We start from the raw sequence: 17,244 nt of genomic DNA on the forward strand, positions 1-17,244 counted from the left end.
TAATATTTAATATAACGTTTCGTTTGAAAATATTCTGGTTTATATAAGACTAGTTATCGCGCGTGGATACGCACGCTTTTTAGGGGTTGGTCGTCAAATTATAGTTAATAAAAATCAAATACAATATCAAAATATATGTACCTTAATCAAGTAGGTTTTACAAGCACTTTTGTATAGTCATTTTACAAAACTGTAAAATATGTATACAATAATATCAGCCTATTAATTATTAAAGGTCGATCGTAAAAAAGCAACAGACATACAGTCATATTTAGATTCAAATAACTTATTTAACTAATATTATCTTCGTTTTAAACGTTAATTAAACTAATTGTTTTGTGATTACTTTTATATATAACCAAATGAAGGCTAATCTTGCAATAGCTCTTTAATTTTTCTTGTAAGCTTCTGACTAGTGTTGCATATCGATAGTCCACTATCGATAGACTATCGATAGTTAAGGTATTAGCGATAGTATCGTTTTGATCATTACTATCGATAGTATCGATAAGTCCGCATGAGCAATACTGTCGATAGTATTGCAAAAACTATTATTTTTAACCTAAACTATCGATAGTCCAAAACTATCGATGATAGCATCGATATTGATTCATAGTGTCAATAGTATCGCTACTACAAATAGTATCGCTCACGGAGACTTGTCGATAGTATCGATAGTATTGATCAAAACGCTTCTATCGATATCCTGAATAGTTTTCGAGGTCAAATATCGATAGTCAAACTATCGATAGTTCTGCGACGCTGCTTCTTACTCGCGTTGAAATATTCTACGTGCACAAAAATCGAATGGCTTAGAACCAGAAAACGTGCTACAGTGCCATCTAGCGGCGCCTTTCAGCAAAATGTATCTTAAATAAACCGTTTACATATACATATCACGTATATTAAAGATAATTTCTTATTTATTTTTAACAATCGTTCACAACGACAATTTTAAAAATCAAGAATGATTTCAAGGTTTTTAATATATTAAGTATAAATTCCGTTTCACGCTTTTTAAACGTAAACATTTGCAACAAAACTCATTACATTTCATGAAAAATATGTTAATTGTAGTGTTAGAATTTCAAAACATACGAGCCAAGTTCATTTAACATTACGCTGGAATTTAAGCTAACATCAACAATTGCAAGTTGCACCATCCAAGTTTACGACTGTACACGGGTGCGGGTATAAGCAAGCCGTTACTAAACGCCAGAGTTAAGCTTAAACGAGTTATTACTTTGAATATAAACTCTCATCAGATGTTCAGAACTAATAAAAAATTAAGGAACAGCCTGTCAGACGGGTCATGTCTCATTGCTTTAAAACCTATTCTCCCCTAAACCTCTGAGGACGTGATCAACAGATACGTGTATTTTGATTTGACTTGCATACTGTTTTCAATTGACTACTTATTGGTGCGTAAACAGGTTTGAAGCCGTAATCATTAAATTTATATTTCCTAACAATGGACAGATTCAGAATACTGTGTTTTAAATATTGAGCACTTGTAAGACAATGATCCTCTACACGTACTTTACAAAAACTACACGTAATTATCTTGATACAATAACTCTCAAAGAAAACATCTTGAACTTTACGTTAGATTTAAAATATAAATAATATATGCAACATTTTAATTTAATAATTGTTAACAATATTTTATTTATCTTTCTATCAATTTTATGTAGTTTATTTTAATATATGTAGTGTATCTTTACTAACATTATAATGGTTATCAATTATGTTGATATCGTAACAATTTCTTTATTAATAAACTACGACCGTGAGAAGCCGGGGCAAGTTAGTGTATGATATTTTGAATGACTATCTCCGTTTTTTAAACAGTTTTTCTTCTAAAATTATTTATTTAAATACATTTAAGCGTAGTTGTTTTACCATATGTAGATAACGTAGGTATAATTAAAAAATAGTATCTACATATGAGAAGAACCAGCGAAAGAAGCATAGAGAAAATCTGCCAAGTTTGGAACGAAGAAAGAAAAAAGAAGAAAGAAGTTCGGTACATTCAGACATTAGTAATTGAAAGTACTAAATTTTCATTTTGTTTGTGTACTTTCTTTTACTAAAGTCTGCGTGGACCACGTCAACTGGAACGTATACCTGGACGTCTAAGTAAGTCGTTACAAATACCACGGAATAACTGGAATGGACAACAGGAAGACTGGAGTAAGTTACATACATGCATACATACATTATCGTGTATAAATATATAATTATGATAATATCCACTTTAATTTTTAAATTCAATTATTATTTAAATCAACGTTATTCCAATTTTGAATTCAATAGCATTATGATTTTTTTTAATTATAAATAATAATTTGAATGAATGAATGAATGATGAATGAATTGTAGCATATTTTGGTGAGTTTAATTTAAGATAATAATGCATGCCATAAGTACTTGTAATTAAAAGTGCTTATAAATAGCGTGTATCGTTGTAACTTTTGTTGGTAAATTATAAAATTAATAATGTCTCCCTGTCCTAGATATCAAAGAGTCAGTAATGTAACACTTCTATCAGTGATAATTCATATGCTTGTAAAGAAAAGACGCTTGAAGTTTCATAGCTCAGGGGGAAAGTCTACTGTCATATCTCGGCTATGATATGATCCTTTGAACTTCGACCGAACCGCAACTAGATCTTGACTAAGAATATGAACTGAACAGCAACGATTAGGTTTCTTTACTATTGCGTTGAAGTAAATAATTTGTTAGTAGAAATTAGTGTCTGGGTCTACTACTGAAAATTAATTGATAGAGCTTAATACATTTTCGTTGGTCTGACCCGGGGATTCCCTTTACAACAACCTATCAATGCTATCATCTCGAAAAAACCATTACAAATTTAAAATGACAAAATCTATAAAATCATTCAAAGTATATTTTAAATTGTTATAATTTAGTAGTGATATTTGTACGTAATATTAAGTTAAAAATAATTATATGAATTTTTATAAATGGTACGGGTTTTTTTTGTGTCTGGATATGTGGTGCTGTGTCCTCGTTTAAAGGGTCATTAGAGGCACAGATTATATAGCTTTATACATTTATCGATGATAGACCAATAGCTGACGACCTTTTGTCATTGTAAGGATTTATATTGTATAAAAAGTGTTAGTATTTATTCATGGTGACCACTTACCATCGTAAGGTGTATTTCTTTATCATTCTTAAAGAAATAAAAGTCGTAGCCATTTTGATTTAACCTGTGAACACGAGAACCAAGATGGCTGATTAGTTGGAATGCGTGCTATACGCAGCATCGTGTGCTTAGCGCAGAAAAACATCGTTAGGAAACCTGCGTGTATCTAATTTTAACGAAATTCCGGTGCATGTATATCCACCAAAACATCTCCTCAAATGAAGAGCCCAATAGTGGGACATTACCAAGCTGTTACATATTAGCTGGCAACATTTAGAATTAAAATTATCTCATATTTCTGACAAAATTGTAAGGGCGGTAAAACAAGGTCTTATATACAAATGTTGCTCGTTTTATAGTGTGGATATATAAAGTCGGGTTTGCCATTTTGTATTTAAAACTTGCTTTTATATAAAGTGTGCTGAAATAATGTAGGTCGTACTCGTGACCTTCTTAAACAGCAACTGACCCTCCAGTCTTTGTGGCTAGAGTACACTTTGATGTATAATTTTTATCCAAATGTAGAATATAATCTAGAAATACAGTAAATTGTCTATGCTTAAATATTTCAACCACTACTACAACTACTAAAATTATTTGAAAACGTATTTTTTATAGCATACATATATAAGTGTACTGGTATGCCGCCAACCTTTGGTACTGAAACATCATGTTCCTTGTTCCTATAGTAACACTGGCTCACTCACCCTTCACACTGAAACACAACAATCCTTGTTATTACTGTAGACCACCAAGTAAAATCTATTGTCCGTGTCAATACTAAGCTCTCCCAAGTTTTTATCATACTCAAGTATATTTCATCGTTTTACGATCCGCGTAATGACAAAACCAATGTAAATACAAGCGCTTGATTGGCACAAAAAATTGTCTCAGCTCAACTAACAGCGTAGTAGCAAGCAAGACCAACATGTATTAAAATATAATGACTTACATATATGATAAAAAAGCGTGGAGCTAATACTAGTTGACTTTTTTTTTTTTTTATAGCCCGGGAGGGCAAATGACTCTGCTCCACCTGATGGTAAGTGGTAGTAGAGTCCAAACGCGACGACGGCTAGTGCAGTTGGGAAAGGTGATCTGCTCTAGCCGCCCCCGCCTTGCCGGCCCGCAAGATGCCTCTTCACGCCTCGTTTGAAGGAACCCAGGTCATAAGAGGAGGGGAATACGTGCGCTGGTAAAGAATTCCATGTTTTGGAAGTGCGACAAAGAAAAGAGTTGCCAAATTTCTTTGTACGCGATGGAATTGATGTCACAGTTAGGCGGTGACATCGAGAACCAGCACGCGTGGACTTGTGAAGGAAAGGGGAAGCAGGAATAAGGGAGAATAGTTCCTCTGAGCACTCGCCGTGACACATTCGATAGAAAGCGCTGAGTGCCGCTATCTCTCGATGCAATGGTAAAGGCTCGAGGGTGTTGGTGACCTTTACATCGCCAATAATGCGAACCGCACGTCGCTGCAACCGATCCAAGGCCTCCAGTAGGTACTTAGCGGAGCCATCCCAGAGGTGCGAGCAATATTCAACGCAGGACCGTACCTGTGTTTTATACAGCAGGAGCAGTTGAGCAGGCGTGAAAAAACGCCGCACCTTGTTCAGGACTCCGAGTTTACGTGAGGCTGTTTTTATAACAGCCTCGATGTGATCCTTTGGATTGAGGTCGCACCGAACGTCGATTCCCAGTATGGCGACTTTGCTATGTATCTCCAGCGTAGTGCCACAGAGGGAAGGAGGAGGGGAAAATGGTGACTTTTCGCTGTGAGAGCGCACACCTGTGTTTTCTTGGCGTTAAACTCAACAAGATTGTCAGAGCCCCATTTGGCGATGAGTCCTAACGTCCTATCGAGTTCAACAACAAGATCCCTCCGTCTCTCCTCAGTTTCCGCCCGTCCAGCCGCTGCGCGTCCGTGGTATCCCCCGTGCACTGTACTGTCATCTGCATAGCAATGTATGTTCCCGAGAGAGAGCATATCATTGACATGCAGAAGAAAGAGCGTGGGGGATATCACAGACCCCTGGGGGACTCCAGCATTCACTACATGGGATTTTGAAGCGCAACCATCAACTAGAACGCGAAGGCTGCGCTTGTGTAGGAAGCTAGCAATCCAGGTGCAGAGCTGAACCAGCAGACCGTATGCCGGCAGCTTGGAGAGAAGACTTCTGTGCCAGACTCTGTCGAAAGCCTTGGAGATATCGAGGCTGACGGCCAACGACTCTCCACGCTTATCGATAGCTTCACCCCAGAGGTGTGTTACGTACGCTAGAAGATCACCTGTGGACCGTTTTGGTCGAAACCCGTACTGACGATCATTAATTAGACAGTGATCTTCTAGGTAATGGATCAGTTGGTTGTTTAAGATCCGTTCCATCACCTTACAAAGAACTGAGGTGATAGCTATTGGCCGATAATTTGCCGGGTCAGATCGATCCCCTTTTTTGGGAACCGCTTGCACATTAGCTTCTCTCCAAGAATCCGGCACACATCCTGTAGAAAGAGACAGCTGGAACAGGCGCATTAACACAGGAGACAGCTCCGCTGCACACTTCATCAGCACTATGGCTGGTATTCCATCGGGACCGCTAGCTTTCCGCACATCAAGTGATTGTAGCTCTGCACGTACATCACGTTGCCTGATTTTGATGTCAGGCATCGTGTAGCCACATGAAGGAATTGTTGGTGGCAGCGCAACCAACAATTTCTTTCAGGCAGAATATATTATATTTATCATTGTAACTAATATAACTTTGTATTTTGGGAAAGATTGACTACTGAGTTTCTTATCGGTTCTTCTCCGTAGAATATATCTATTCTTTTGTAAAATGACGACGCAAAAGTGCTTGTTCAAAAGCCAATTTGAACAAAGTATATTTTAATTTTGAAATGAATCTTGAATAAAAAACTTTACATAACAAAACTTCGTATTCAAATATAAATTTTAAATTAAATCGAGAAAACAATTTACAGTTAACTATTTGTGCAAAACTGGTACCAATAAAAGGCCTGTATAGATCACCAGTCCACTATCCTGCCAACTTTGCGACTTTAAATAAAAAGGTCAAAGCTTTAAATAAAAAAGGTCGAGAATGAAATATTTTAAGAGCTGTTCTATTCTGTTGAATAAGCACTAATGTTACCCTTGAGTTTATACGAACTGATATTCCTCCTACATGTCTAAAAATACGTTTCGTTTTATTTTTAAATTTACAACAATAAAATTCAAATATGTAGACATTTATGACAACATTTTTTTTAAACCTTTTTCATTTTTAATATACTCTAAGAATTATTTAGTTGACAAGTATGAACTTGTGAGCTAAGTCGGCGATGTGTTATTTCTTGCTAAAACTAATTACGAGATAAAGTAAAATGTTTTCGCAATAGCATTTAAAAATTATGGGGAAATTTCAAATCTGTTAGATAACTCTAAAAATTTTAAACTATTAAATACAAAAAAAAAAAAGTTGCGTGTACTTAAATACGTGCGTGAAATATTCTACTTTAAATTAATTGCAATTGCATATAATTAATTACAATGTATTAATTAAATAGAATAAGGTAAATAAGAGAAGTTGTCTATTTCGAGCGACTCGACACTTAACTGTCAGTTTAGAGTGCAACTTCACCACGTAGCCTTCAAGTCACCATGCGCGCATCATAAAAATTTACACTCATAATTTTTTCAAAACACAAAAGAAATATAACTTCAAAAATAGGAATTAGTATTATTAATTTGAAAATAATTACATTGTATAAAACAAAGTTAAACGGTTTTTTCAATAGATAGATTGATTCAAGAGGTTTATATGTATAATACATGCACAATATAGTAGAGAAACACTGGTAATTTTAGAGGTTTCTACAGTGATGTCATAAATAAACACATTATTTTGCGCTTACATTGCAAACGCTGTCTGAAATCTATGAGATAGATCAAAATAATGTACTACACTATTGTACACCTTAAAAAGGTCTTCAAAAAAGTCCGTGGTGGTATACATATCTCTTAAGGATAACCCACAATAACCATTTTTATCCTTTACTTTTTACGAGAAATAATGCCTTATTTTCGAAGCGATTTTAAGCAAAACAGCATTAATCCTTATCCAATTACCTTCAATAAATTGGACATTTAATATAAAACATTATGGACCTTTACAGCATTTAATTTAAATGAATATATTCGAAAATATTACAGATTTAAAAGGCTGGGACATAGCGTTTTGTATTGTCTAATGACTGAAAAACTGTGAACGTTGTAAGACATTCTATAGTACATTTAGTATCAGCATTGCACCCGTGCGAAGCCGGGGCGGGTCGCTAGTCATATATAAATATTATTAACGTATACGGGGCGACACTAGATAAATAAAATAAGACCACTAATATAACACTTTATAACGCATATAAATGCGATTTTTTTTTAACTAATTTAAGAAAATACAGTCAACAATATAAAATCAACGTTTTTTATGACATGTCATATCTTAACAGTGATAAAAATAAATTATCTATAAGTACCAATAAAATCGTTTGTCCTGACTGATTAATTTTCATTGCACAACAAACTATTGAGTCTAGAAAGCTTAAATTTCACAAATTCTTTTTTTTCAAAACATAAATTCTTATTATAGAGGCTAAGATTTATTTTTAACTTAAAGGCGTAAATTCCTTTCTTAACTAAACAAATTTAAAAATTATAATTAATATATAGTTTATCTAATTTATTGTACATAGATGGACGGAAAAAAATAATATCAATTTATCTTACCTTCTCTCAAAAACTTCATTAAAAAAGTTATAAAGACGTTTTTAATGACGCTCTTCAGTATGACCCGTTTCCGATGTATTTAGCATTGATTTATAAAATATCCGTGTAAAATAGAAGTCAGAGTTCTCGTCGCTAAGCCTCCGGGCCCTCCATCCGTTATCACTCTCGAACATTCTACTTCTATTGAACTAGCCACTTGACACAAAAAAAGATGAAAGCGAGGCAAAGGCGACATTTTTAGTGATTTTGTAATTTTTCTATAAATATATTTTAACATAATTATATCGAGCATTATATCATTCTTGTATATACATATAATATTCTATATTATAATTACATATATATTTAAAATGTGTAGACTTAAATAGAACTAATGTACAATATAAGTTTACATATATAACTAGGATTTAGTGTAACTACAGGCAAGGGACAAAACATCTTAGTTCCCAAGTTAGGTGGCGCATTGGCGACGTAAGGAATGGTTAATATTTCGTACAGCCAATGTGTATAGGCGGTAGTGACCATTCACCATCAGGTGGCCCATTTGCTACCAATATCATAAACATTATATATTAAAGATTAAACTTGACTTAAACCGAAAGTCTTAAATCGAGGTTTATCAAATAAGTACGGCTAAGGTTTCCGTGCTAAATAATTTAGATTATAATTAGAATAAACGATACTATTTTAAATCTCACAGCGATGGAGGATATCGTCCTTAGCAAAAGTGCGCATATTTGTACGTATGTACATATATCTATTTATGTATGTACAATACTAGTTGTCGCCCGCGAGTTCACTCGCTTTTAGGAGTTGATCTTCAGGTTTTAGTTTCAGTGGTTTGGCGCAAAAGAGTAACCGACGGACAAACATTCAGAGTTACCTTTGCATTTGTTATATTGGTAAAGATGTTCATATATATAAGTATATGTATTAGTTTATAATTAAAATAATTAAAAAAAAAAACTTTTTTCATGTAGGCTTTTACAACAAACAACTACATTAAGTAAAGCAACCACCGGTTCGGATTGTAGATTCTACCGAGAAGAACCAACATATATAAAAAGATATTTAACATATTCAGCTTAATCGGATGTGTGGAATTAGTTTTAAATTCAGTTGTGGGTCAACCACACATAGTGACAGGTGAAATTATATTTTATGTTTGTTAAAAATAGCCCAATAGTTGTAAATTTACGGGCTGTTATTATGTTTTTGTTCTTTTTAAAAATATCGCATATCTGTTAGTGATTTATTGGCCACATCCTTAGTCCAGTGGATCATGAGGCTTAAACTCAATCCGGACAGATTAACGTGTCGAGTAGATTCCAATATGAGATTGATATGTCGAATCTCCGTTATAAATTTATATTACATTTATTAAAATAGAATTAAATATTTTTTTTTAATTTTCCGAGATTTCAAGTTACATTTTCATTCATTACTTTGTCTAATATAGACAGGTTAACTGACATATCGGTTCAGGTTTGAACACCGAGTCGGTCCAATACAAAGTTCTTGGGATTTTTCTGTCAAGAATTTTCTAGAAGAGGTCTAAAGCATAACTGTACACATGTGTTTGTCACCATATTTGTACACTTTGGTGTAGTTGGCTAGTCTGTCTTAAGAATTACCTGTTTGATCCGGGACTAGGGCGGGAAAATTTAGGAAGACGGTCAAAACTTATTTGGTAAGTTTTTTTTGTAGTAGCAATGTCAAACCACACGTCAACTTCAAAAAACTGGAAAACCTCCATAGTGCGTTGCGAAAACAATTAAATGATTTAATCTTCCCGTGTCCGAAACCAATCAAATTACTGATGATCGTAAGACACCATAATTCTATGGAATTATATAAATACCGCTATTTGTAAGCGTTTCCCGGATATTTTGTACTACTTCAGTGAAGTCGGAATAAAAAATTCCATCAGCGTATCTCAAATAGAAAATTTGCTGAGTTCAATTTGTCATTGAAACATATAAGTAGGATTATCATACCCCACTTTCAAATATTACATTAATGTTAATTTCATGTTGAGTTCTTTCCGCGTACGGAACAGACGACGTTTATAGGCAATTCTATACGTATAATCAATTTACCATCTAACAAATTAAAAAATAAGATTAAGTTTATCAATAAATCTTTTTGGAAAATCTACCTGGATTTAGGCTCGGGTTAAATCACAGGCCGTTAAATCGAGCCGAGATGGCCCAGTGGTTAGAACACGTGCATCTTAACCGATGATTTCGGGTTCAAACCCAGGCAGGCACCACTGAATTTTCATGTGCTTAATTTGTGTTTATAATTCATCTCGTGCTCGGCGGTGAAGGAAAACATCGTGAGGAAACCTGCATGTGTCTAATTTCAACGAAATTCTGCCACATGTGTATTCCGCCAACCCGCATTGGAGCAGCGTGGTGGAATATGCTCCAAACCTTCTCCTCAAAGGGAGAGGAGGCCTTTAGCCCAGCAGTGGGAAAATTTACAGGCTGCTAATGCTAATGCTAATGCTAAATCACAGGACTGATGGAACAATAATTATGAAACTAACATCATTATAAATCTGGTTATTTGAAAAGAACAACTATGCCGTTTCTTCGTATTGGTTGCTTTCCTAAACGGTGGTAGAGTTGAAATATTGACGATTCAAAAATTATTTATTGTAAAGTTTACTCGAATAAAATACATTTGATCCGATCGAGTAAATTTAAGTTTTACGCCAAGTTTAGAGTGAATTGGCAACTCGTGGAACATTTTCATTATTAAATTAACTATCATAGCGGGTGATATTATTCCGTGTCCTTCCTTATTTTTTTGTGGTTATTTTTTATGGAATTGTTTGGTGGGTGGGCACATAGGCCTGATGGTAAGTGGTCCCCACTGCCCATAGACATTGGCGCTGTCGGGAATATTAACCGTTCCTTATATCCCCAATGCGCCATAAACCTTGGGAATTAAGATGTTATGTGCCTTGTGCCTGTAGATACACTGACTCACTCACCCTTTGGACCAGAACAAAATAATAGTAATAAAAGCGCGAAAAAAAAAAACAAAACGAACGAGAAAAGGCTAATATTAAATTCAGATTACCTCTAAGACATGACTTATAAAATAATATATTAAAATTTTAACGAATTTTCAATTATAACCTCACAGAAGGTATTCATTCATCATGTCATTCACTCATCATTCAAATCATTCTATTTAAATCACTACCCTGTATATATTTATTATAACAGCAAGAAATTCTGAATCAATTTGAAACTTTCAAGAAAGGCCAATTATATTGTTCAAAGTCGAAACCTATCTAAGGCGATAAAGCTATCTCACATTCTCGAATACATCTTATCTTAAACTTAAATACGTTTTAAACTTAACCGAGCAATAGATATAATAATCTAATTCCAGCATCTGCTTTTCAAACAGACAGACGTATGTCCGAACTTGGTAACTTTGCCGTTTCTAACAATTGTTGTAGTTGGTTCGATAGCGCATTTGACCTATTTTTAGTTCTCTGTTAAATTGTGAACTGAACCAGCAGCACGGTCGGATTCTATACGACGCTAGATGTAATCCACTCTATTTTTAATTACAAAATATGTGCAGGTAAAAAGCGTTAATATTTTCAAAGTGTATATTAATATCTTAGCCTGATTAGTATTTGCGAGCATTCATATTTGAATCAAGTCCTCCATTTTATTTGGAAAGCCATAAAATTAAATAACTTTCGTTATAATTTTCGACGGTTGAGTTTCTAGATGCTTCTCGGTACAATATATATATATATCGAAACGTTAGTATTTAATAAATGTATATTTTAATTTGTTTAGAGTTTTATTGAAGTCTTTTTAACTACTTTCAAAATTGAATTTTTAGCATTTTCTTTTTTTTGTAAATACATTTTTTTACATACATTACATTAGCAGCCCGTAAATGTCCCACTGCTGGGATAAAGACCTCCTCTCCCTTTGAGGAGAAGGTTTGGAGCATATTCCACCACGCTGCTCCAATGCGGGTTGGCGGAATACACATGTGGCTGAATTTCGTTGAAATTAGACACATGCAGGTTTCCTTGCGATGTTTTCCTTCACCGCCGAGCACATGATGAATTAAACACAAATTTAGAATTTCAGTGGTGCCTGCCTGGGTTTGAACCTGAAATCATCGGTTAAGATGCACGCGTTCTAACCACTGGGCCATCTCGGTTTTGTAAATGCTTGAAATAAATTGTAAATCAAAATCAACATATTTGAAGTAAGATAATATAACGAATTCTATAATATTTTTTGTCAAATCTGTATTTTTTTAATTAATCGATAATTTTATTAATTTCGTCAACGCTTAATTGTCCTTGTTATATGAGTTAATCAATCATTGGAAACTTTTATTGGTTATTAGTTTTTTATTTATAAAATGTATTATGAACTGTTTGTTTTCACAAAAATAAATAAATACTCAATCACTAAATTATTATTAAAAATAATAGATTAATTAATTTTAGAAAAAAATTTGTTCTTCATCACCGAAATAATATCACCAGTTGTTTTCGTCTGAGACCAAAACTCATCACAACGAATAACCTAATAAACTTAGTCGTTCTGAGTTTTAATATATCAATTATTGAGTCAACATGATCCATGAAACAGAGTATGTGGTTTGAAGAGTCATGCCTTCAAATTTGGACAGCCATTAAGTTTTTAACTTGATGTACCGTAAAACTTATGTACTGGAAAGCATTTCATTTACACACTATCTAATTGAAAACTCCCTAAGTAATTTTAAAGGTGTTATAAGAATCTATAAATCTTTAAAAGTCTACGCACATAGTGGTCTACTTAACAAGAAGAGGCGTTTGCCTCAAATTTACTAACATCATGCAAAGTATAAATAATTTTGCCGAATTTTTGAACACCAATTTCCAACAGTTGCAATTGCCTTTTATAAAGATCTTATTGCATCTATGCAACGTGTAGTAGTTACCTTAGATAGTAAATTAACTAATTAAGTAATAAAATAATATTATAACCGTAAACTTCTTCCCAGGTAAAGTAGACGAGAAGGCGACGCAGCTGCACGCGATAGCTTCGCTCAAGGTGCTCCTGGAGGCGACGAGGCCGACAGCAGGCGGCGCTGGCGCTGCAGCTGCGAGGCACTCTGCCGCCGCTGCACAAGCTAAGGAGACGCCTCTTGACCTCCCCAATGGAGGTTTAGCAGACGTCCAGTTAGATGCTATAGAAGAGGTAGGAGCTAGAACTGCGTATGTGTTCGAATGAACGTAATATTTATCCAACAAGATGATGATAATGTTTTCCTCCTGACTAATTTCCAGTGGCCGTTCTTGATTGAGACTAGCTAATTGCACAGGACATATTATAGTGCACAAGTGTGTGTGTGCAAGCACACTCGTACTCTATAATATATACACATTCAATTCGAGCATATCTCATAATCCGATGGGACACCAAATCAGACAATACTGGAAAGATTTCAGGAGCAGGGACATCTGTATGTGCTTCACAAGGCACGGGAATAAGATATAATTATTACTTCATCGTAAATTTAAAACCGACATGCTCAACATTTATAATAAACTACATTTAGGCTTCGGCTTAAATAACGGCATCCATGGGATTTGATGACCAGCGTAAAACATGGTCACTAGGCCTTTGTGGGGAATGGTGTAATGTTTAATAGCGTGCTATTTACAAAAAACTCGCAAGGTTAGCGGGTTCAAACAAATTCTTTAACTTCAAGTAACATTTCTTGTTTTATTTAATTGTATGGATTAGTAGAGAAAAGTGGATGATATTAATAAAAAATCTGGTATTAAAAACAAATAAAATAATTTCTAAATAAAACTGTACAGAACATGTTTTTCATCTTATTAATAGATAATAGACCTTATCATACAGTATTTAAAGTTTAAAATTAACAATACAAAAACAACGCTATGGAATTCTATGAATATAATGAAAATCAAATCAAAATATCCTTTACTCGAGTAGACTTTTGAATCTTCATTATTCAGAATTGTATCAAACGTAAAGTATACGTACTCCCGGTTCGGAATGTAGATTCTACCAAGAAGAACCGGAAAGAAACTCAAGTAGTTTTAATATAATAATATAAACAAAAGCTAGTATTGAGGTTAAATGTATAAGATTCAAGTCAGAGTATCTGGTGACTGCGTCATTTTTAAAAGTTCATATGAATTCTTGAACTACGAACTATTTCAATATTTATAAGAATATTAACAAAGTTTTTTGGCTCACTAACACAGGCCAAACTCCCGATGAGACTTGGAAACTTAATTTTGCTATAGTACTTCCGAACTATATTATACATAGAGCGACACAAGTTTGTCGAGTTCTCATATGTGGTATGAGTCGTTTTAGTTTTTTCGACAGAATCAACAATCACTTTTGATTTTCCAAATTGGTAAAAAAATATATATTCAAAAGTTATAAGAACAGCTGAATCCTATACGTCGGACTGACGCGTGTCCGTTTCAAACGTTTATCAACCATGTCACAGTACATCCTGTGACGGAGCTACAATCGTGACTTTTGGAATCAGATCGAATAACGCGTCAAATGGCTTCCGATTCTTTCCACGATGATGCATTGATTCTTTTCTTCTTTGAATCTTTTTATTTGAAACTAGGTTACTAATACTCACTAACTGTACATACCTAATATAGATTTTAAGATGTTTTGAGTACTACAGATAATTTTGTTCACCGTCTTCGTTATATAATAATAATAATCATTTTTTTTATTTATTAAAAGAGATACAGATTAACTTTTGGGTTATACGGCTCGTGCAAGAAGTCATCGCTCTTCGATACCAAAACTTATTTTAAAAGAGAAATATCGAATATATATATATATTTTTAAATATATCTTGTTTATAGTATTAGTATCATTTATATTAACATTGTTCTTGGTTTTGCAGATTGGAGATCTGGAGGACGACACGATGCCTTTGGATATGTCGTGGCCCTCCGGTTTCCGCAAGCGAATCACATATTTGTTGGTCGCACCCATTGTCTTCCCATTATGGATGACCCTCCCGGACACGAGGACTCCGAGAGGTACCAAAGAGCATCCATAACCACCATCACCATCTTATATGGGACTTCTGTTTTTAAGAATAATTTAATGTACCAATCATGTTAGATATTCTTAAAAGATTGGTACACAAATAAAATAATAAAACACTACTATTCTCTACTACTCTTCAATCTCCATCATTTAATCACATCCTCGTGGATTTAAAGAAATAAGTACACGTATCAGAAATATTATCGAATTATATAATTTTCCCCATTTTCCAAAGACCGCAATATCTTTCAAAAACGATTTAAAAATACAAATTAAGCCCCAGAAAAACGCATACAGCCTAATAAATGTCTTGGTTATTTTTAATTACATTCAACAAGCAATAAAAGCTAATACAAAATCAAAATTATTAATACATCAAAGCATAGTGCATATATGCTTCAAAAGTGTAGTAATTATAAATTATTGACGTATTAACAAAAACACTCGTCGTTCGTGCACTACCGGGAAAGTGTACTCGCTGATAATTTTGTATTTGTTTTTGTTGCTTCACTATAATGTTGCGTGCGCTCCATCTGCCTTTTGTTATATCATCTACGCCAATATTAACAAAATTATAAATTTTTTTTTCTTTTTACAGGGAAGAAACTGTTCCCTGTAACATTTATAGGGTCGATAGTTTGGATAGCGTTTTTCTCCTACCTCATGGTGTGGTGGGCGAACTTGGTGGGGGCGGCAGCCTACGTGCCTCCCGAGGTGATGGGGCTAACGCTCCTCGCCGCGGGTACTTCGGTGCCGGACCTGATCACCTCAGTCATTGTCGCGAGGAAAGGATTTGGTGACATGGCTGTCTCGAGCTCCGTGGGCAGCAATATTTTCGACGTCACTGTTGGGTGAGTTGACAACTGACCCTATAATTTTAAAAATCTTTTAAGTGCGAAAACACTTTATATTAAAAGTAAAACAGACCTAGAAGCATAAACTATTATAACAATCAATGGGAAAGTAAACCTAAAGATAAAAATATATATATAATTTTAAAATTAATTTTAATTAAATTGTTGAGAGTAATAATCCTCATATTTGGATAGGATTATGGCACACATTTATAATATATATAATACAGTAGAAAACCATAGGAATTATAAATAAAATAGGTATCGTCCAAAAAATCGCAATGCCAGTTCAAATTTGAAATTTGTAATTCAGTGCCTCGACAAACAAAATAAAATCGTTATTATTTTCATACCAGTTTTTACCATTTTTAAGTGAAAAGCACTTTAAACGTAGCTATACAAAGTCAAAATACATACACGTATACAATTTTTATTATTAAGAACTTTTGAATCGTCATATTGTAAATCACATAAAGTGAGGTCTACAAAGAAATAACACAAAACGCAATATAGATACAATCGTCTTGTGTTATCAAGAATGGCAATGAAAAGGCAGCTTTATATAAAACCTACACATTAATTTTATAAAAGCTCATATTATTTGGTAATGGCAACACCAATCATGACTTAACGCGCCTTGATTTAAATTACACACTATGAACTGTCCACTACATACATGTATACATTTTTCATTGGCATATATGTAATAAAATTCTACAACATATTTCATATAGATTACACACAAAACGTACTTGACATTTACAATATGATGTGTTTATAATTTAAATAAATATTAATAATTTTTTTTTGCCAATCAGAATAACCGAAAAATACGCAATAATATATGTATATATATATATATATATATATATCATATAGATAAGTTATGATATACAAGAACAATGGATTTTATTCGGATTCTATGTTTTCAAGAATTAATAAGTCGGTTGCGCTGAAACAAAAAAAAAATTTTGGGGATTTTTGGATCTTGCGTTTGGTGTTTGTGCCGTTAATGAAACATAGAAGTCGAAGACCCTAATAGGTAATCTTCTTCGTATAAAACGAATGCATTATATGGTTTAGCAACGAATGGAAACATAACAAGACAACTTTACTCAGTTGTTCTGCATACATCTGTGAGCTTAGATTGTCCAAAAAGAAATATTTCCGTGTATGTTTGTCTTCAATAAAACCTATTATGTGGACTCTTAATCTACCCGTGTAGAGCCGGTGCCTAGTTATAAATTAAACCATTAAATAACATTTAAAAATACGCTAGTCATTAGCTATCTAACTTATATCTTAAATATTCCTCTGGAAAAAGGGCGA

The 17,244-nt window shown here is 33.9% G+C and overlaps 1 protein-coding gene across 4 annotated transcripts in view; it reads left to right on the plus strand.

Moving 5' to 3' along the window:
- The window catches only part of LOC125070311 (sodium/potassium/calcium exchanger Nckx30C), an 89,434-nt gene that overhangs the window by 59,986 nt on the left and 12,204 nt on the right, over positions 1-17,244 (plus strand). For all 4 annotated transcript variants that reach the window (XM_047680120.1, XM_047680121.1, XM_047680122.1 and 1 more), the window contains 3 exons: positions 13,002-13,198; positions 14,913-15,051; positions 15,660-15,912. In XM_047680120.1, coding sequence (XP_047536076.1) covers positions 13,002-13,198; positions 14,913-15,051; positions 15,660-15,912 — 589 coding nt within the window. The remainder of the gene's footprint in view (positions 1-13,001; positions 13,199-14,912; positions 15,052-15,659; positions 15,913-17,244) is intronic.

The sequence above is a fragment of the Vanessa atalanta genome, chromosome 17 (assembly GCF_905147765.1).
Source record: "Vanessa atalanta chromosome 17, ilVanAtal1.2, whole genome shotgun sequence".
Lineage (NCBI taxonomy): Eukaryota > Metazoa > Arthropoda > Insecta > Lepidoptera > Nymphalidae > Vanessa > Vanessa atalanta.